At 38.6% G+C, this 20,135-nt stretch overlaps 1 protein-coding gene across 1 annotated transcript in view; it reads left to right on the plus strand.

Moving 5' to 3' along the window:
- The window catches only part of cdh13 (cadherin 13, H-cadherin (heart)), a 345,689-nt gene that overhangs the window by 180,957 nt on the left and 144,597 nt on the right, over positions 1 to 20,135 (plus strand). Inside the window, exon 7 of the mRNA XM_072385388.1 lies at positions 50 to 194. Coding sequence (XP_072241489.1) covers positions 50 to 194 — 145 coding nt within the window. The remainder of the gene's footprint in view (positions 1 to 49; positions 195 to 20,135) is intronic.

A 20,135-nucleotide genomic window follows, 5' to 3' on the forward strand; every position in this document is an offset into this window, starting at 1 on the left:
ACCATCCCTATCAAGGAAAATGAAATATTTCATCTTCTCTTCCACACAGCTGGAAGTTTCCACCACGGACTTTGCTGGAAATGTCATTGAGGGACCCGCCATACTCGTGATCACTGTCATTGACCAAAATGACAACCGGCCCATCTTCAGAGAAACCCGTTACACAGGAGAGGTGCTCGAGGGATCCCCCACAGGTATGTGACCCTGTTATTTTGAGGCAGTCGGAAAAGATTGAGCTCTTACTGGATATTAGCTGGACGGCACACACACATGTTTATATATCTATACCTAGCTGAGTGCTTTTTATTCACTTGTATATTAATAAAGTCAGCATAATTTTGCACATAACGTCCTATTAAAATCACTAAAGGCCCATATCTTTTATGAGAGCTCATTCATGGCCTGATACATTATCACCCCTGCTCTATATTGAATGAATGTTGGATTTTCTTTGTATTATAACTGACCTTCTAGCAAAACTATGATGTATAATGCATCTAATAGGAAATAGTATCATGTTAATCATGATATTTTTTTTCTTTAATGTTATAGAAAAAACATTTTTCCTTGGTGGTTATAGGAAAAAACAACCCATTGCGAGTGTATAATCTACAGTAATCTGTGCCACTGCCTGGCCTCTACCTCCCCACATAATGTTTGCTGGAGCTCTGCTCTTAAGGTATTAAAAGCAACACATTTTCTTCCACACAAGAACAGAGACGGGGCTCCAGTGGCGCTTGATGGAAGAAGAAACATCTCTGTTTTATAGACCTAAAGCACGGAGATTATCAGACATTTTGCATCTTTGTTTTGGTGAATTCCACTGATGTAGACACAGCTAACCCTCAGAATCTTATTTGCATCATGTAGGTATAGCAAAGGTTTAAAAACTACCCAACAGCAGTTTAAATGTGCACTGTACACTGTTTCAACATCCAGAAAGTCTTCCTCAGCATGCTTTGACATCCCATTGTGTCTTTTTTAATATAATATAGTCCCTGAGGAGCAGTTCATTTATTGGAGGATTAATGTCAAGTGATGGATTTTATTTCTTAATCTGCATATTTCTGTTGCTATTGCACCAAATTATTCCAGAAGTTAAAGACCCATAAAATTAAAGCGGCACTCACATTCCTTTCCCAATGAAGTTACTGCTGTTCAGTTTGGGTTAATACTACCCGAAACAGTCAAAATGTACTTAAATAGTTTAAACATAAAGCATATTTGGTTCAAGGAGTGCTTGAAACATTTTGAAGCTGCATCAGTGGCAGCTTCTTCTGGGACTGCAGAGTGAGGGATGTCTGAGGATCATGTTTCTTCCAGAGCAGAACATGAAATTGCTTTGTAGTCTTTCTTCCCGTCTCAATTGCCAGCATGTCATGGTCAGGTGCTACAAAGTGAATCATTGTGATGCATCACCTCCGGCATCTACTGTAAATCTTAATATTCACAGTATTTTCCACTGTGCTCTCGCTTTTTAGCACTTCTATAACTGTTCCTGTCTTAATGTGACAGCTGTGCCCTTACAGAGCTCGAATATGAATAAATGCAGATTAAATGTAATTTTCTTTTCCTGTTACAGGAATATTTTATTCAATTGACAACTTTATACAGACTGTCTGTGTGTGTGCGTGTGGCTCTTTAAAGCTGCAAAAATCCATTTTCTTTATTGGTTTAAGACACAGCTGTGATGTGGAGGCTTTCATCCACCATACAATGGTTACACTGTATGGCATGATGCTTGGCTGAGAATTGTGGAGGCGATCTTGGCATGGACAAATTGTCTGGGGTGTACTGCCAGGGTCTGTTTGACGGCATCTTATGCTTGCTGAGGACTTTTACATTTTAATGGGAATTGTGAACGTTGGCTTCTGTAATGGAGATGTTTTTGCTTTGGGGTGGAGGCTGATTAGCTTGAACTTTGAAGACAAACTGCGCTGCTTTCAGAGTAGAGACAGAGGTGATTTGTCTTGCCACCTGCTGTATTCTTCTAACCCACACTGTGTTTCCAACTGTCGTTGTTGCACTACATGGCGCAGTGGATGAAATCAGTAGCTTCACACTGCTTGTTCCCACTGTTCACCTAACAGCGGATTTCCACTGATTAACTTAAAAAGATCCTCCTAAGTCTACACGTCGATGGTTTTAACAGCAGATATACATTGTATGCAAAGGCTGCTTTTATAAATCCTTTTGCTAGATGGAAGGCAGGGAAATAAATCACATCATTAACACAGAAAGCCAACAGACACAAACTTTTATCACCAGCAGAGCCTTCCAGATAAAAGGGATCAGTCAATAGTCAAAGGAGAGCCACTCACATCGACACACAACGCTTCTCATAGACAGTCTGGGCGGCTGACAGCTTCACACTGAAATCAGGATACGAATTGCTTATGCAGAGGTGTGTGTCTGATAAGCAACAGCATGCTATTGCAGGTTATCCAGAACAAGGTAGGGTGGCAAACCTGCACAGTTGAATTAAAGATGAATGAACTGAAAGTTAGTTTTGGTGATTATATCATGCAGTAATTGCACTGAAAGAGTTGAATCCCAGTCCCAAAGCAGTTGGATTTCACTCATAAACACCAAAGATTGTTCTTGGAAATATGCAGGCAGTTTGATCCGAGTTTTTTCTGCAGTTGCTCTTCGTACTTGTACTTCATAGTGGGAGATTTTCTGCTCACAGCGTGAAATATGAGGGAGGGGAAGCAGAGCAAACTCTGTCTCGAACACACATGAGCAGTGTTGGGTTACTTTTCGAAGTGAACCACTTAGATTACAGGATTGCCGCCTTTAAAAAGCAGATGGTTCTTCCTTACTTGCTTTTGTGTTATCTACCCCACTACTTTACCTATTTTATTATCTTTTATAAACTCTAACACTGCAGGTTACAACAGGAATGTCATTTATTGACAATTATGTTCACAAATAACAAAAAAATGATGTATTATGCGAGGCTTTATGATTGTAGTAATGAAACAAAGCTGTTTGGGCTTCATGCTGGCATCGCACCACTTACCATCACAGAGGATTAGTGCACGGAAGTGAAGTGATTGTAAAACACATTTCAACCCGTGTTGAAAGCTGATGGGATAAGTTTCATTATGTGACAAGTTGGAGATAGAAATGTGTTGGAAATCCAGTGGTTACACATCTCACTGTAACACAGAAGCCAAAACAGATCAGAATTAGTGTCTATCTGGTTTTATAATGTGGTTTCATTACTGTTAAGGATGATTTTTTGTCTATTCTGGCTATTCTTATTTTATTCTTATTGGCTATTCTGTGGATCCAGCAGTCGTATAGAAGAGAGGATTCAAAGTCAGTGCGTGCACGTGTTCCTGTGTGCATTCATGTGAAGCTGCCCGTAGAACTAAAAGTAACCTGACTGTGAGAAAACCCGAAATATGACAAATCCCAGCTGTAAAATCTCTTATTGGTTTTGCCCCCGTGGTCACTGGACCACACAAAACACCTGAATCATCAAAATGTTGCAGCTTTTCGTCCCGACTCTGTTTAGTCAACAAGTTAACTCTGACTTCTGCAAGCTCAGCACTGATGAATTTTTAAAAGCTAATCCAACATTACTGGCCTGGATCTGAAATCATCTTTCAAAAACATTCTTGCAACCTGGCCTGATTAAAAACTCGAGTTTAACTTCAAATGCAATAAAACTATAAATCTCAACATTTTCTGTGTAGTTTTATGAGATTGACCAATTTAAGCTCAATTTCAAGTATGCTGCTATCTGACAGCTCCTTTGTACTTTAGTTGCCATGGATGCCAGACCTAATTGTGCTCAGAGATAAGATGAAGCATGCATTTCTGGAGACTTTATTTGCATGTGCCTGCAAATCTGTGTACTAAATAGTCTCCTCAACGTGTCAGTTAGGCTTCCCTCAAGGATGTGTCTCACAGTAAATCAATCATCCAAATTATATCTAACAACCTATTGATTTGCTGTGGGTTTCCTGGTCAGTCATCCTACATTTTAAAGGTTGTTTGAGCAAACCCCAAAAATAGACTCTGACAGATTTATTGTTGTTAGTCATAACATCAGTAAATCCTTTGTAGTACATTTCTTTGTTGTTTTTTCCAGTGCTATCCCTAAAAATCAAAACCATGAAAAGAAAAATGAGAAGAGAAGAAATGTCTCAAATGATTAATTTAATTGAAAGTGACCCAAAGGTTATGCAAAAAAGTGAAATGGAAAAACATTCATGGAAAATAAGTATAAGATTTCTATTTAACATGGATTAGAGTTTGATTTTTTATAAACTACGGCATCTTAGGAACTCTTTTCTCATCTATTGTTTTCATTTGTTTGGTTTATTTCCTCTCAGTGGCACAAATTTAAATGTTACTTCGTGTGATTCCTTTGGAAAAGCTGCATAGTAATAGATGAATTTATGTCCTGTACAATACTGCACATGTTGTGAGTGTTTCATCTGTTCTGGTGATCCTTCACAGTGTGTTTGCTTTATCTGAGGCAGCGTTGCTGTAGTGGCAGGGCAGCAGGGGAAGCTGTAGGGAAGAATGTCACAGTGCTCTGACATTTCTGTGCAAACTGATAACAAATGCAGCCAAAAGCTTGAGTCTCCTGGCAAGCCCTCTCCATCCACTCTTTGCTTCTTTTTCTCTTCTCAGCCTTATCTCTCGCATTCTTTTTTCTTCATGCCTTACACCCCCCCAGAGTTTTGTGTACACACCAATGAGCTCCATATTTCCAGTTTCTCTGTTTTCACCACATTTGCTTCGCCTACGAACTTTTTACTACAGCTGATATTGACTTACTCTCTTTTAACCTCTTAATGTCGGAGTTTCAGATTCACATCTGGCTTTTGATCGAGTTTGGGGGGAGAAAATGTGCCTCGCCGAGATGTTTTTTTTTCTTTTTATTGATAACTGACATGCCTAAGAACACATACATTGGGTTATTTTTCAGTTTCAGCTTTTCTAAAGTTAATAATCTCTAAATCAGTGGGGCGAAAGCAAAGAAGCTTGAGATCTATGGATAAGAGACAACTTGGAGAACTTTGTAAAATTCAGCTGGTCTCAATGAGGCCAGAAATTTGAAAGAAACTCCCACTGACATAATTGAACCTCTCAAACGATTCAACCACCTGAACTACAAGCTTAATTTCTACGATTTCTGGTAGAGTGGATCATCCACAGATCGGAAAGCCTGACGTTTGATTCTCATACCTGTGTGAGTGAGTTAGTAAGACACTGAACTCCAAGTTGCTTCAAATAGCAGGAAAGTGCCTCGGATGAATGAGAAAAGCATTGCAAAGCTCTTTGTAGCACCCAGCTTCGGTTGAAAGGTGTTGCATAAGTGCGGGCCATTACTGTGTAACAAATTTTGCATCCATTATAGTCTCACAAGTTCAAGGTGGCCTCTTGAACGGGACCAATGAAATATGAAAAATGCAGCGGGTTACATTTTTGTAGCAGATGGAGCCAGGCCCTGAAAAACACAGTAACTGCGAGTGATTCAGACCGTTATTACTGTACGTCTGTTCAGCCAAACCTCTTTTTCCAGGTTTCCTGCCTCATAATTTTCCCTTTCTAGTCTAACTTTTGCCACAATGTCCCCCAAAAATTCCACTTGGAAGGAAAAAAATGGTTTGGAGGCTTTGAGGCTTTGTTCTTTTATCAAATCTTTCCTAATTATAACCGATGCTACATTCTTAGATTTAACTTTTCAGTGAGTGAGTTTAAAAATATACATATTTTTCTATATCTGTATTCATACCTATGCTAAGTTTAGATATTTCTCACCAAATATTTGCTGTGTGGATCCTTGCCAATGTGGCAGATCATCATCTGTATTTTTCTTTAAATCCACCCAGTTTTATTATGGTCTTTGTCAGTAAATGTCCATCTTCAGGCACAGTCAGCACAGCTATGCTCTCAGTGCAGAAACATGCACTCGAGCTTGTGTTCAGGTTTTATCTACCAGCAGTACTGGAGGGAACTGGTCTTGGACCTGAGTCCACATATAGAGTTCATGATTTTTGTGTCTCTAACAGCTCACAGAGCCTAGCAAAAGCTTAGTAACGAAACCACCTCCGCCATCTCCCTTTCCAACAAAGCAAACATATTGAACAGCAAGCATATGAACTGACACAGCTAAAACAAAGGTAAATATTGGGGTTATTAATTTTCTACATGATTTTTCAGTTGATATGAACACAGCCAGTAAGAGGCGACACGGTCGATGAAGAAGAGTTATTTTTTCCACTCTCGCTGTCCCCTGGCAGGCAGCGGAGAGGAATAAAAAGACGACCTGTTACTGAAATAAATCTTTAATTGGAATACACCTCATCTTGTAAAACTCGCCGGCATTCGGTGCCCATTTTTGAGGACCAAATTTGCAAAATTCAACCTTTTGCTATTCCAAACTCAACCCACAATGCTGTGCCACACATAGACAGACCATCACTAACAATATGTTTATTATTCTATTCAATTCTACTAACTTACGTTTGTTATCTATTACCATAGAAAAGGGTTAAAAGTTCATCTTTAAATTCCAAGTTCTGGTATTTTAGCATCATTAAGCAATTTAATAATAATTGTAGGTCGACCTGCACTTCATTTGAGTCAGATATGATTAACAAAGCGCTAATACAGAGAAAGCTTTCACACAGATATGAGCTTGAATTAAGCAAAATGCACTAGGAATCATAACCAGTAGTTGTTATTTAAGGAATATTACATTTTAGGATGTATTGTATAATGTCAAAGTGATAAATATTCGTACAATATCTGGATAATGGGCAAACGCATTCAAAGTGCTGTTCGATTTATTGTTTTTCAGAGAGCACTCCTCTGTTTTAGAGTCACTTGAGTCATTGCTAAAACAAACAAATCTGAAAGTTATGAATATTTTCAGTGGAATCACAGAGAGAAAGTGGTCAGCTCAAAATCCGAGGCACTTGTGCTGTATGCTGCTAGAAGATTGTTGTGTTTTTGGTAATTTCTCATATTTATTTATGGTCTGCCAGCATTGCAAATAGAAATGAAACATGGCATCTAGATTATATATCTAATGTAATTGGACATGATGGGGCATAAATGAAGATATTACTCATTGCTGAATCTCTGTTTGAGTTCCAGACTAATTAGCATTTATATCAGAAGTAATTAAGGCCTGAACTCCTGGTATTAAGGGACGGAGGTCTGCTTTTGTGCTGCCCAGCTCTCCTTTTACCTGCAAAGACGCAAAAGCAGGATAAATATAGTGTTTGTATATGACAACGTGGCAAATGTGTGTTTGCCATTGCCTCATGGCTTACTGGGATACTTAAATGTAACAAGATAATTCAATTTGTTGCAGTGCTGCAATAAGAAAGGACTCGTTTATATATTCATCAGCAGGATGCTTAATTCCGGCAATTCCACTCGATTAAAAACCTCTCAAAGTCGCAAAATCCCAGGTTACGTTGAGAATTTGTTCATCTGAAATATTTAGAAAATAGAAACATAGACACAGCCTTCGTCCTCCTCTTCATCAACACTCTCTCTACAGCTGCTCACTCACTTCACCAAGAGGATCCTGTTTTTTTAGCTTTATGGACCCATGATGCTGATCAGTGACTGTTTGTTTCCTCACACAGTTACAGTGGATGAATGTCAGCGTGGCGCCACTGGAAACCAGAGATCAGAAAGATGCATTTCAATGGGGGTTTGAGAGGCTGACGTTGTTTTTTATAGTGTCAAAAAAATAAAATGCTTTGATGAAATGCAGCAAAATCCGTCCATTTTCTGCAGGAGGGCTGGAGCCTGTCCCAGCTGTCACTGGGCGAGAGGCAGGGCTCACTCTGGACAAATTAACAATGTTGTCAGTAGTTTTCTCCAGTTGCATCTCCTGGCCAAAGTTAAAATGTTTTTAAGCCGCCACGACCTTGAGAAAGCCTCCCTGCCCTAATAAGTTCAAGGTTAGACTACTGCAATGGACTTTATGTCTGCGTCTCCCAGACTTCTCTCAGTCGCCTTCAACTGGTGCAAAACGCTGCTGCTGCCCGTCTTTAACCAACACTAACAGACCTGTGCACATCACTCCTGTTCTTAACTCCCTTCACTGGCTTCCTGTCCTTCATAGAACTGATTTTAAACTTTTAATTATTGGTTTTAAAGCTCTTAACGGCCTCACCCCATCGTATTTATCTGAGCTTTTAACTGTAACCCTGGCAGAGCTCTGAGGTCAACAAATCAACTTTTTCTGGAAGTGTTCAGGTCCAAATACAAGCCCTGGGGTGCCCCCAGACTCTGGAATAAGCCCCCCCCCCCCGAGATGCGTCTTATTTCTGACCTGGGCCTCTTTAAATCAGGGCTAAAAACATACTTATTTCAGATGGCTTTTAATACCCAGTAGAATGGTGACTCTTTTATATTATCTTATTCAATTTTGCTGTATTTTATTGCGTTTACTGTTATTTTATTGTTTTGTACTTATTCTTTTCTTTATTTATTATCTGCTGTAAAGCACTTTGGTACCGAAAGGGCTGTATAAATAAAGTACATTTACATTTTACATTACACTCTGGACAGATCACCAGTCAAGACAAACAGCCGTGCACACTCACACTCACACATGGGGTCAATTTAGAGTCACCAATTAACCTGACATGCATGTTTTTGGGCAGTGGGAGGAAACTGGAGTACCCAGAGAGAGCCGTCACTTACAGGAAAACAGCAAAAACACTCCCGTAAATACTATTATTTTAGCAGAATTACTCTGTTAAAAATACCCTTGTTGGTTATATAGATGTGGAACTGAAAATGATAACCTAATGAAGTGTCTTAAATTAAATGCTCATATATCTGATGGTCAAGATATTTCACATTGCTCCAAAGGCACAAATTCAGGTTGCAGTTTGGTCTCTTTTTTTAGCTCCAAATTACGCTAACTGGCTTCAAACGAAAGCCAAATTGACTACAAACAGAAAGCAGAAGCAAATTTGCATATTGTTATGAATATAACTATTTTCAGAGCTCTGCTTGCATTTAACCTGTAACATATTTAAAAATATAGAATAAATAAATAAAGTGTCTTTGTCCTCTTTCTCTGTTCAATTTAATTCAGATCAGCTTATCTATATGACGCTAAATCACAGCAAATGTCATCTAGAGTTTGCTGCTGCATTTCACCTGCAGCAAATAGTGTTAGGAAGTAAACTTAACTACTGCCAGCAAGTTGTTTCTTGGGTAAGTAAAGAGAAGGCTGCTGGAATAAGGTTGGTGGATGCCAGGAGTCAGAGGATTCAGAGGAAAAAAAAGTGATTGATTCAGGAGATGGATTGTGATTAGACTGGGATATTACACCTCTACTGGCAGGTAATTTGTAGCATGATGGTGCAGTTTGTCCCATTATGATCCTGTCTCTGCCTTTGTTAGCCAGAGAACAGCCTGTCCAACACCCTACCAGGTGACCCGCTGTCCCACAATGCCTCATTATCAGCTTGTCAGCCTGAAAAAGCCTGGCAAATTAAGGTCCGAGGTGTCCAAGGCAGCAGCCCAATTAACTCTGGGGCATTGTTGTGTGAGGATGAATTAGTACCCCCCCGCCTTTGTACTTTTGATTGTGTATGTGCATGATGCAATTTGGCTCAGTGGTCATCTTTTGTTTTCCTTTAATTACTTGGTGACGTTGAGCCTGAGCAGACTGCAGTGTCTCAGCTCAAAGCAGAAGAAAATCTGCCGAAAATGATGAATTATGGTGTCACGGTTCTTTGAAAGTATAAAAACTTGCTTTCCAAACAAATCAGAGCAATGTAATGAAAGTCCTCATGACTGGTTGATGGGAATCCAAGGCTCAGTCCAGTAATAAACTCTTTGGGTGTTCAATCATTTATATGCATCTGTTCTCTTTTCACCAGTAAAGCATCATTGATTTTCCAGAGGCTTCTTAACTGAGATATCTTCTTTTGAATTACCATAGGCAGCGAAATGCATGATCCCACTGAGAGGGAAAAAATATTCTAAATGGGCTTTATTTTCAATACTGATTTGATATGAATATATGTGAATGGGACTTTATTTGAATATATTTTGGTGCTTTGAAGTAAATGATTTCGCTCCCTCGCACGGTTGATAGTTCCAAAGTTAAATAACATCAATTCCCAGTCTTTGTTTCACTCCTTTCTTTTATTTTTCCCCATCTAAGGTATGGATGTTATGTAGATGCAAATTTATTCCTAATTTCGGGGAGAAACATTTGCCTAAAAGCAGAATATGGATCCTCAAAACTGGCTATAAAGGAGTGTAAAGAGGACTGGGAATTCAAGATATCACAGAGGCTCACCTCTTGACCCCTCTGGGGGCCGTACTTCAGTGGTGCTAATCTATTAAAGAGTTTCCACTCTCCAGTCCCAGATCAACGCTGGCTTGATTGTCTGTCCTTTTGTTCAGTTAGGCATGGAACAGTCTTACGACCATCAAGTCTGAACCAGACAAACCAATCTCACCCATATCTGCTCCCCCTCCCTGAAAAGAAAATGCAGCCAAAACATCCAAGTTCTCCAATTTAGATTATCTTCTGTTTTTGTTTCGCCAGACTGACCCTGGTCATCACAGCATTAAGTTCTCTGAAACAAGCTTATCAAAAAGCAGCTCCTTAAAATCTTTACTGAATACAAATATGCTTTTCAAAGGGAGACTTTCAGTGGATATTCTGTTAAAATATATATAGTTCTCTTGTAATGCTGAAGCAAAGCTATGCTCTCTTGTCCTATGTCCCATCCTTTATAGTAGCAAACTCATTAGAGATATCCTCCACAAATAGATGAGATAGCTTTAGTTCAGCTTCAAATATCTCAACAGCTATGGTTCAGGTCATAATAGATATAATCAGTTGGAGGAATTTTGATCTTTTAAGATGATTTTTGGTACATGTTGTGGGTTCTGAGCACTATTTTCTGAATATTACACTTAGAACCTGCTCCTGGCCATTTAATTTGCTTAAATTCCAAAACAAATAACCAACATCTGTTTGAAAAACATCTTTTGAGTTAGTTACTAATTATATTTGAGCTCCATTCGAATAAGCTTTTTTTTCCCTAAACTCTACCTCAAACTTGAATATCATTGCCCTAATAGTAACAGCAAGAGTAGTCTTTTTAAGCCCAGATTCATTATAGACATTATTATTTAACTTTAATATACATATTTATACAACTAATTTGCACATATTTTATTGCCATACAAATATCTCCCTACAAAACTGTATTAAGCCAGAGATACAGTTTTGTATAATTGAATTCCTCTTCCATAATTGAATTCTCTAAACTCGGAAAACTGAAACTGATCCTATGCAAATGCCTCATACAGTTTCACTAATGGAATATGTAGATAGCCTAGGTCCTAAAAATTGAGTCTCATTCCTTTTATCATTACCATAAATCTCCATTTCACAGCCACATGTTCTCATCTTCCACTTTATTGTTTAAATACTGCAAAAGTGGAACCCAAGCAAATGGACAATGAGGGAACAGCTTGTTTACAGCTTGTTTTTTTATCTTAAATCATCTGAAAGCAGAAAGCAGGTGCTTATCTTCTGTTTTGAGAGGGAAAATGTCGGAAGCGTTCCAATTAAGTTCACATTCATCATTAGCCTGACTGACCTACAGGAGCCAGCAATGAAACTCGAGTGGGGATCAGCTGACAAACATCCTCTCTAAAAAGCTTCGTTGTCCATTTCTTTGAAGCAGCTTTCTTTCATTAAGACAGTAATATGGGTTCAACCTGAAATATGACAGGAATAGAAAGTCTCCTCGGTCTTGTTAGCCTGTCATTCTTCCTGTGCTCATACTTGTACTTATTTCCAATTATCGATGCGTCCCACTGGGTGTGAGAGAAGCTGTACTTTAGTCTCCGCTACTCTCTTCTCCGCCGCTATCCTCTGCTACAGCCTCATCTTTTTTAGATTACATTAAGTAGTCAAAGTAGCTGAAGACAAAGAACTATTTGTCAGGGACTGGTGGTGAGGTTGGACCCAGATGCAGCTCTTTTCCAAAAATCTAAAGCTTTATTCCAAAACACAAGAACAGGGAGCAAAGGCAAAAACAAATCAAATCAAAAATACTTGACTATTAAAACAAAACAAGACTGTGACTGTGAATAAATAACTAGGAACAGGACTATGACAAAAACAAGAGAGGACTATGGTTAACTGTGGCAAGACTCTGAATAAACAAAGGAACAGGACTATGAGGCATAATCAGACTTATCTCTGTGGCAAAGCATGAAGGGTTGGTGAAGATTCTGACTGAAAGCAAACCAGGAGACTAAATAATGATGGTGATAAGTGAACGAGGTGCAGCTGTGAACAATGAAGTGAGAACCGAACGTGAAACAAGACAAGAACATAACCTGAAAACACTATTAAAACATAAACTGTGATCTGAAAGACAAACTGTGACAGAACATAGACTGTGACACTATTTCAGGGCATGTGGGGTCCCTCTCTGAGCTCCGGCTGTACCCGGCCATGCAGGCCAGAGAGCGGTAACTCACTGAGGTAAACTGGGATTATCTGACCTCCAATCCTGTCAAAACACATGCGTGGGTACCAACAGAAGTGGAATCGTCAAGTCGTCTGTATGACTTCACATGCTGTGCATCAACATAATGAAAAAGATTGAGATTTGGAAATAAAATGGACAGATATCTGAAAGAAGCTTAAGTAACTGCCGCTAACGGAGAGGCAGCTACATCGATGTGAGGGTGTAGCAACAAGAAGTGATGGCAGCATGTGGCAGCTTGAAAAAGGATGTAGTAGCAAAGATAAAACATGTAGCACTTGATAAAAATGGATCGCTGTCATAGTTCTGTGGAGCTTTACAAAAATAGCTGTTTCTACATTAATTTATCAGGAAATTCCCTGGTTGGTCTTGTCACAAATTGAAAGACTGGTATTGTTTGTGTGTTGTTCACACACAACAGACAACCTTTCCGTTGCCTCCATGAAGGTTTTATGCTCACAGATAATTCTGGTATTTTGGCATTTGAATCGCTTCAATAGTAAATCGCTTACACAGCAATTCCAGTGAGCCAAGCTTATTTATTTAAGACTGCTGACAATTAGGAATCAAATGTATTTTTTCATAAATTTTATATACAATCATGTAATCTGGAATCAAACTTTATCTTTTGTTTTTTTTTTTTTTTGGGAACAGCTTTTTCTCTCTCATTCACAAGGACACTAAAGTAAATAAGGCTGCTGATCAGGAGGAAAACAGGTCAGAACGTCTGTGATTTAATACAGAAAAAAGCATTGCTCAGCCTATACTGTAGAAACCAAACAGATGTGTATGTGTGTGAATGAATGGGTGGATTGTAAAAAGCGCTACATTAATACAGTCAATTTCTCCTCTTATGTGGAATTGAGAGGAGATGTTACACACCTGGGGCTGCTTGAGGGTTCCCGGTTCCAGTCCCATCTGTGGCCTTTCTGTGTGGAGTTTGCATGTTTTCCCTGTGTATGTGAGGGTTTTCTCCAGGTAATCCAGCAAAAACATGAATATTAGGTTATTGGTGACTTTAAATTGACCAAAGGAGTGAGTCTGAGGTCCCGTGTTGGACTGGTGACCTGCCCAGGGTGCACCCTGCCTCTCGCCCAATGGCAGATGGGATAGGCTCCAGGCCCCCGGTGACCCTGAGTTGGATGGATGGATATTTCACACATACAGTCATTTTTAGCCCGGCAACCTACACAAATCTATTGTTCAACCCAGTTAGATTTTATTTTAGCTTTAAATTCACGTCTTTTTTCACTCACTAGATATTTCATGTTAGCATACACTAGGTATGCTAACATGCTAACTTAAACCACCTGGTTAGGTTTGGAAGTTGGGATTTATAATATACTTGGACTTGGTGAAAGAACATAAGTCACTATAAAGTAGAGCTTTAAACAGAGTCTACAGCGCTGTGGAAATCTCTTCTTTATTGTGCACAAAAAAGAAGTTAAAAGTTGTCCTTTCCTAAGAATAAATAAATAAATGACAGTAAAGAGAATTTGAGTCAACGTTCACAAGTTGATTAATTTCTGGCTGCTCTCAGTCTTAAACATGCTAAATACTTTGTACAAAAACTCAGAACATAACAGATAATCTAATTGGCTCCAGACTTTCATTGTTTCCATTCTTTTCATAATCTCTTTAAAGACCTCCATATCTGTACTCTTCATTCTACGATTAGATTAACAAGAGTGATTCCAGTGGAATGTGTGAACAATTGGATTGAGGGCTGTGAAATTTTGCACCACGATTCCCTTTTCCCTCAGGACTAATTGTAATTGTTTAACTTTTCATCTGTCACCATCTTTAGGTCAAATTCTTTCATTTATCAAGCACAGTTCTTTGGGCTATGGCTGAACTAAATTGATTTCATGTTAATTTCCTTTTTACTTTATTTTCAGGACTAATTACAACGTGTTAAAGCGAGATTACATATATGGATAACAGCATGCTTAGCATCAGCATGGTTAGCATCGGTATGCTTAGCATTAGCATGCTTAGCATCAGCATGCTTAGCAACTCTTCAGAGAGCATCTCCTATCCCAGCACTTACCTTGTACTTCCCTACCCCCTCTATCTCTGCACTTTATCTTTCTGCACTTCCTTCTATGTAGTTTATTGTTAGCTTTTTATATAGCTGTTATATCTTCATTTGTAAGTCGCTTTGGATAAAAGCGTCTGCTAAATACATAAACATTAGCATCAGCATGCTTAGCATTAGCATGCTAGCGCTGTCATCATGTATAAAGTGGTTCATGCACAGTTAGTGACGGTATCTGAATACTTATTTGGTGAATAACGTTGACTGGTAACAGTTAATACTTTAAAGTGGTGTCACTAGACCACATGATTTTTCTCTGTATGCTTTCCCACGCCACGGGGGGTCTTTTATGTCCACAGGGCTGACTGTCAAATAATCTATCCACAGTTTATTTGAATGTGTTATTAGTCAGATGTTTTATCCATCTTAAACAAACAGCTTGCTATTGCTTCAAAAGCACTTTAATATGGTGCACATCTTTCTGTATAATCCATGTGAAGTGACAGCTGTCCTGGGTGTGTCTTTTATGTCATTTTGTGTGATCATAAACTCAGAGGAGAGATCTGGGGGATTTTTGAAGCTTTGGTACCAACCCACAGCTGGGACTATGGAGTTGACTTTGTCAGTTTTGTGCAAGTTTTAATTTCCATGAATATATTTAGAATTTATCAAGGAAAACTTAGGGTTAAGTTAAAAAAAACCTCTAAATAATACTGATAAAACAACTTTTTTTTTTTAAGTATCCAATTTTGCAATTCTGACTACAGAAAGCCTCTCAGAAAGAAAAAAAAAGTGAAAGTGAGCACATTATTACTGCATTTTAAGGACATAACTCATTGCTAAACTCTGTTTAGTCTTTCAGTTCTCTCATGAACACCAAATAATTGACCAAACTGGTCAGAAGAAAGTTGATTATTTATTTCTATTTCTCCCTTCATATAATGATCCTGACACATAATATCTTTCACCATCCTTCTTACGCCAGGTGGCTAATTAGCATATCCTGCACTGGTGCTTGGCTCATCAACATATTATCACATATGCACATTACGATGCATATGATTTTTTTGGCTAATTCCCAAGAATAATTTTTAACTCATGGTACTCGAGTTGAACTAAATGTCCTCAGAGAGCTTCGCTTACATACCTTCAGAGACAGATGATGGATCCATCTACAATCATTGCAGTTTGTGACAGAAACACACTTACAAACTGTTACAGTACTGTATTTAGTGTGTAAACTCTGGAAGTTTACTCTGTCAAACAAAAATGTTAGTATAAAAATGTGAAATACACTAAGTTATGTCATACAATGTGAAGAGATTTAATTATGAATGGCAATCAGTCTATTAAAAGTATGTATGACCAAAAAAAGGCACATTTTTTACATTATTTTTTCGAAATAAACAAGCCAAGAAACAAACTAAACATGCTAATCTACAATATTATACATATATATCTATATAAATATAGATATATAGATATATATAGTATATATTTACCAATGTCAATCAAGACTGCAGCAGAATGATACTGACTAAGCACAATACCAAGTGTTTAAACACCTATAAAGTGTTTATAGGTAGATTCGCAGAGACAAGATCTTTTGAATTCCATAACATGATCATTGAGACCGAAAGTGACCTCTCTGTAAGAAGATCGATACGTAAAGCTTCTTCAGTGAGAGACAGAAGAGCAACTTCATCACAGATACAGGATACTGTCAAAAGAAGACTGCCTGGTTCTGATCTCAGAGCCGGATGAGTAGCAACTTTAAACCACTTCCCAAGTGGGGAAACAAGGCCAGACATTACTTTAGGAGGGCTAAGCCATAGAATCTCAAAATGGATGATAAAAAAAAAGTAAAAATCTGTGCACTTCAGGATCTCTGCAGCAGTATTAGAAGGAAATGCATCAGAAGCTGTGCAAGAAAGAGAATGATAGCACAGTGTATGAACCCCCTGAGTAAAAGCTTGTGAGGGAAGATTCAAATCTAGAGGTGTTTTGCACCAAATCGACTCCTCTCCAACCAGTACCACTCCATTCTTCAAAATATGCTGCACCCTGTGAGTGGATTCCTTGTGGAGAAAGATTTGTACTGCAGTAGAATATTGCACCCAAACACACTATAAAGTGAGACAATAAGTTCTTTAGCAGTGGGGAATGAACGTTGACCGCATGTTCAAAGCATGGAAGAGTCTTCCTACCTCCTTTTACCTCCTTTTACCACCCCATACCTCCATTCTTATATATCAGGGGAGTCAAACTCAAATACACAGTGGGCCAAAATTTTAAATTGAACAAAGCCGCGGGCCAAGGTTGAACAAATTAACCTTTTAATATGGAACCCAACAAGTTTTGATTTAACAATGAATACTGAACAAGCAAGGCTTAACTTTAAAGTCCAGGGGTGCGAAACTGCTAATAATAACAATAATAATAATAAAAACATATCAATGGCATATTAAATTAAATTAAAATAAAAATTGAATGCCTCCTTTCTGTTTGCAGCCTTCTGATTTATGTCAAAATTAGCTTCTTACACAGGCTAATAAATGTGAAAATAAAATAAGATAAACCTCTTTTCATCTCCTTTACTTTCTGGCTCCTTTGAGCTGTGTCCAGGTCCTTATATTTGTCCTGGTGTTTCGTTTCATAGTGTCGTCTAATATTGTATCCTTAGTTACTCCTTAGTTACTCCTTAGTTACTCCTTAGTTACTGACGCGTTGGCTCCACAAACAAGACAAACAGGTCTGTCTTTTACATAAACAGATATTCTGTCTCCCACCTGTCCAGAAAAGTTCTATTTTCTGCCTTTCTTTTGGCCATTTTTAGCTAGGGTAACAGTGACAGCTGTGGTTTGAGGTCGAAGTGTGGTCTGGGGGAGAGGCACGGGGCTTTCAGCCGAAGGAGTGCACAAGAAGACCGCTAGCATAGATGCTACTGACACAGAGGAGGGGCGTATCTGCCTCTGTTCTAATTGACGCGCCAAAACAACAGCAGAGCATTATGGGATTTGTAGTATAAGCGGTGAATGCGGTGTTATATAATAATACTGGCGGGCCAGCTCTAATATTAATTTGAAATTGCCTCGCGGGACATATATAATTACACTGTGGGCCAAATTTGGCCCGCGGGCCAGAGTGTGACTCCTATGTTATATATCATAGACTGGATATTGCGCTGAATTAGTTTGTGACAGGCTTTTAGTTCAGAACGATTTAAACATCTTTTGAAAGATATTTAAAATAATGACCTGCTTTAGAGCTCAACTCTAGTTTGCAGAGATAAAAAAGCCTTAAATCTTGCTACTCTGTGTGTATTGCTGCAGATATGTAACTGTTTATGCCTGCATCTTGTGACTAATCACAGTCTGCAGCGTTTCCACGTCACTGCATGGTCTCTGCTTCACTTGCTTGGCTTCTCGGATGAAGTGGTACCAGAAAAAGTGTCAGTTGGTATCATTTAAAGGCTACGACCTACAATGGAAACCATATTAAGCAGTGGAAAAATGCCTTTGTCAGTCATGCTTGGAGAACTTTTCAAGTTTTGTGCAAACTTGGAGTCTTCTTAGAAAATACTAAGACGTCGTTATTGGTGTTCAAGGTGGGGTAATGTTGTCCTGGACGCCCATTTTAAGCTTTTATGTTATGAAGCAAACGTAAGCAAAGAATCATGATGTTATTAGAGAACATAATGAAGGATAAAGATGCAAACTTTCAGTGTATCGTGGAGTCTTGACAGCCTGCAGGGTGTGCTTTGGTGAAACCAGCCTCCATTGGAAGTGCATTGGACTGATCTGTCTCAGTAACTTCAAACACTTATTGAAATGATTTAGACAACTCTAGGCAGAGGATTTACCCATACATTAGTTTCAAATGAATAAGTGTCCCCAAACTTCTGATTATTATTGTATATCCCGTATATTACACAAGCAAACACACACATGCACACACCGCAGCGTGTGTAGGCCGCAACAAACCTTGGATGTTGGCTGTCTGTTTGATTTCAGAGCTCTGTGGGAGCTTTATTACCTTTTCCAGAACTGCCTGTTCTTCTTCACGCTGGTGAGTAAATTTAGATCTGTAAATGCAGATGGAACGTTTGCTCTACTTAAACACGCTGGTTGGGGTGGTTTTTGGTCTATTTTTTTTTTTGACGGACCCAGAAATTCAGCCTGGCGTGGCTGATATATTTTAGAGTGGCATTATATCTCTTCATCTTTTTGATCTTAATAAGATTTCTGTCCTTCATCAGCGTGTGTGCACATCAATGTAAGTGCATGTGAGCTGCTGCCATTTGGTGGAAAAAGAGCCCCTTGCTCTGTTGCAAGACTTTTCCAAAAAATATTTTATATTTCTACAAATAAAGTTTTACTGTTTGAACATTTATTCCAAGCCTCAGAAATGTTTGGAATCCTGAGATGAATAAGATGACAATAAAGCTTCTTATCTTATCTTATCTTAACCATCTAAACAGGCTGCATATACCTGCAGTAACGTCAGCATCATCTAACCACAGGATGCATCATTTGGTTGCATCATACGATGATGTTTTTCTTGACTTTTATGTCCTTTGTCATGTGAATTAATATTTTCGACCCGTTATTCTGCAATTTTGAGCATCAGAATTCACTTGGATGAGATCCTTTAACGCTCATGCTTAAGCGGGCCTGACGCTTGGAATTGTGGCAACAATCTGTCTTGAAAACAAATGCACGAGAAGTCGGGCTATTTGATTGGCTGGCATGATATATGGTGGCAGAGCAAAGCAACAGACCCATAATCTGGACTGAAGAAAACAAATTACACAACATGCTAAAGTGAGAAAAGGGAATTCTTCATGGTAGGAGGGCCCAGGTTGTCTTAGACTCCTACCACAATTTAGAAAAAGAAATGATATTTTAGCTATCCTGGCCTTTTTTCTTTTTCTCCTTCCATCTTTTCCTTTAGTAAATTACACTTCATTTAAATGCTCTTCACACAGATTTGTGTGAAAGGGGGGTAATCTGCAGTGTGCCTTTGATGTAAATCTCAACAGTTTATGTTCCAGCATTGGTGTTAAACACATGTTATGTCCAATCTTCCACAAATGTCAGAAATCTGTCTGCTTTGAAACTATGAGGAACATTGCAATAAAAGTGGCGAATCTCGTAAAAAATTGGTGATCTATGGCCACCGAAGTATTGTATTCCTCATGTAAAGGTTGTATTTGTTTGCTGAAAAGTAAGGATGTTAGATTTAGATTTAAGAATAGATTTATCTGACTCTTTCATCCTGTATATGTGCCTCATAAGAAATCAAACCGGGCATCATTTTTTTGTTAGTTTCAGTGAATTTGTGCTTTCTGCAGCCTCAGATTGCTAAACTTGGCTGAGAAGAGTTGAACTAAAACAAGAACTTTTGAAGACCTTCCTCCTCAAGGTTTGGCATGTCTGAGACTCTGTCTGAGAGCCTGAGATACTTTTCTCTCTGCACAGAATGGTTATCGTAGTTATGACAGCTTTTTTGTCAGTTTAAACCACAACCATTTCCTCTGACATCTCTCAGACTGAGACTGAAGACGT

This window comes from Leuresthes tenuis, unplaced genomic scaffold, assembly GCF_036924035.1.
Source record: "Leuresthes tenuis unplaced genomic scaffold, fLeuTen1.0.hap1 SCAF_5, whole genome shotgun sequence".
Taxonomy (NCBI): domain Eukaryota; kingdom Metazoa; phylum Chordata; class Actinopteri; order Atheriniformes; family Atherinopsidae; genus Leuresthes; species Leuresthes tenuis.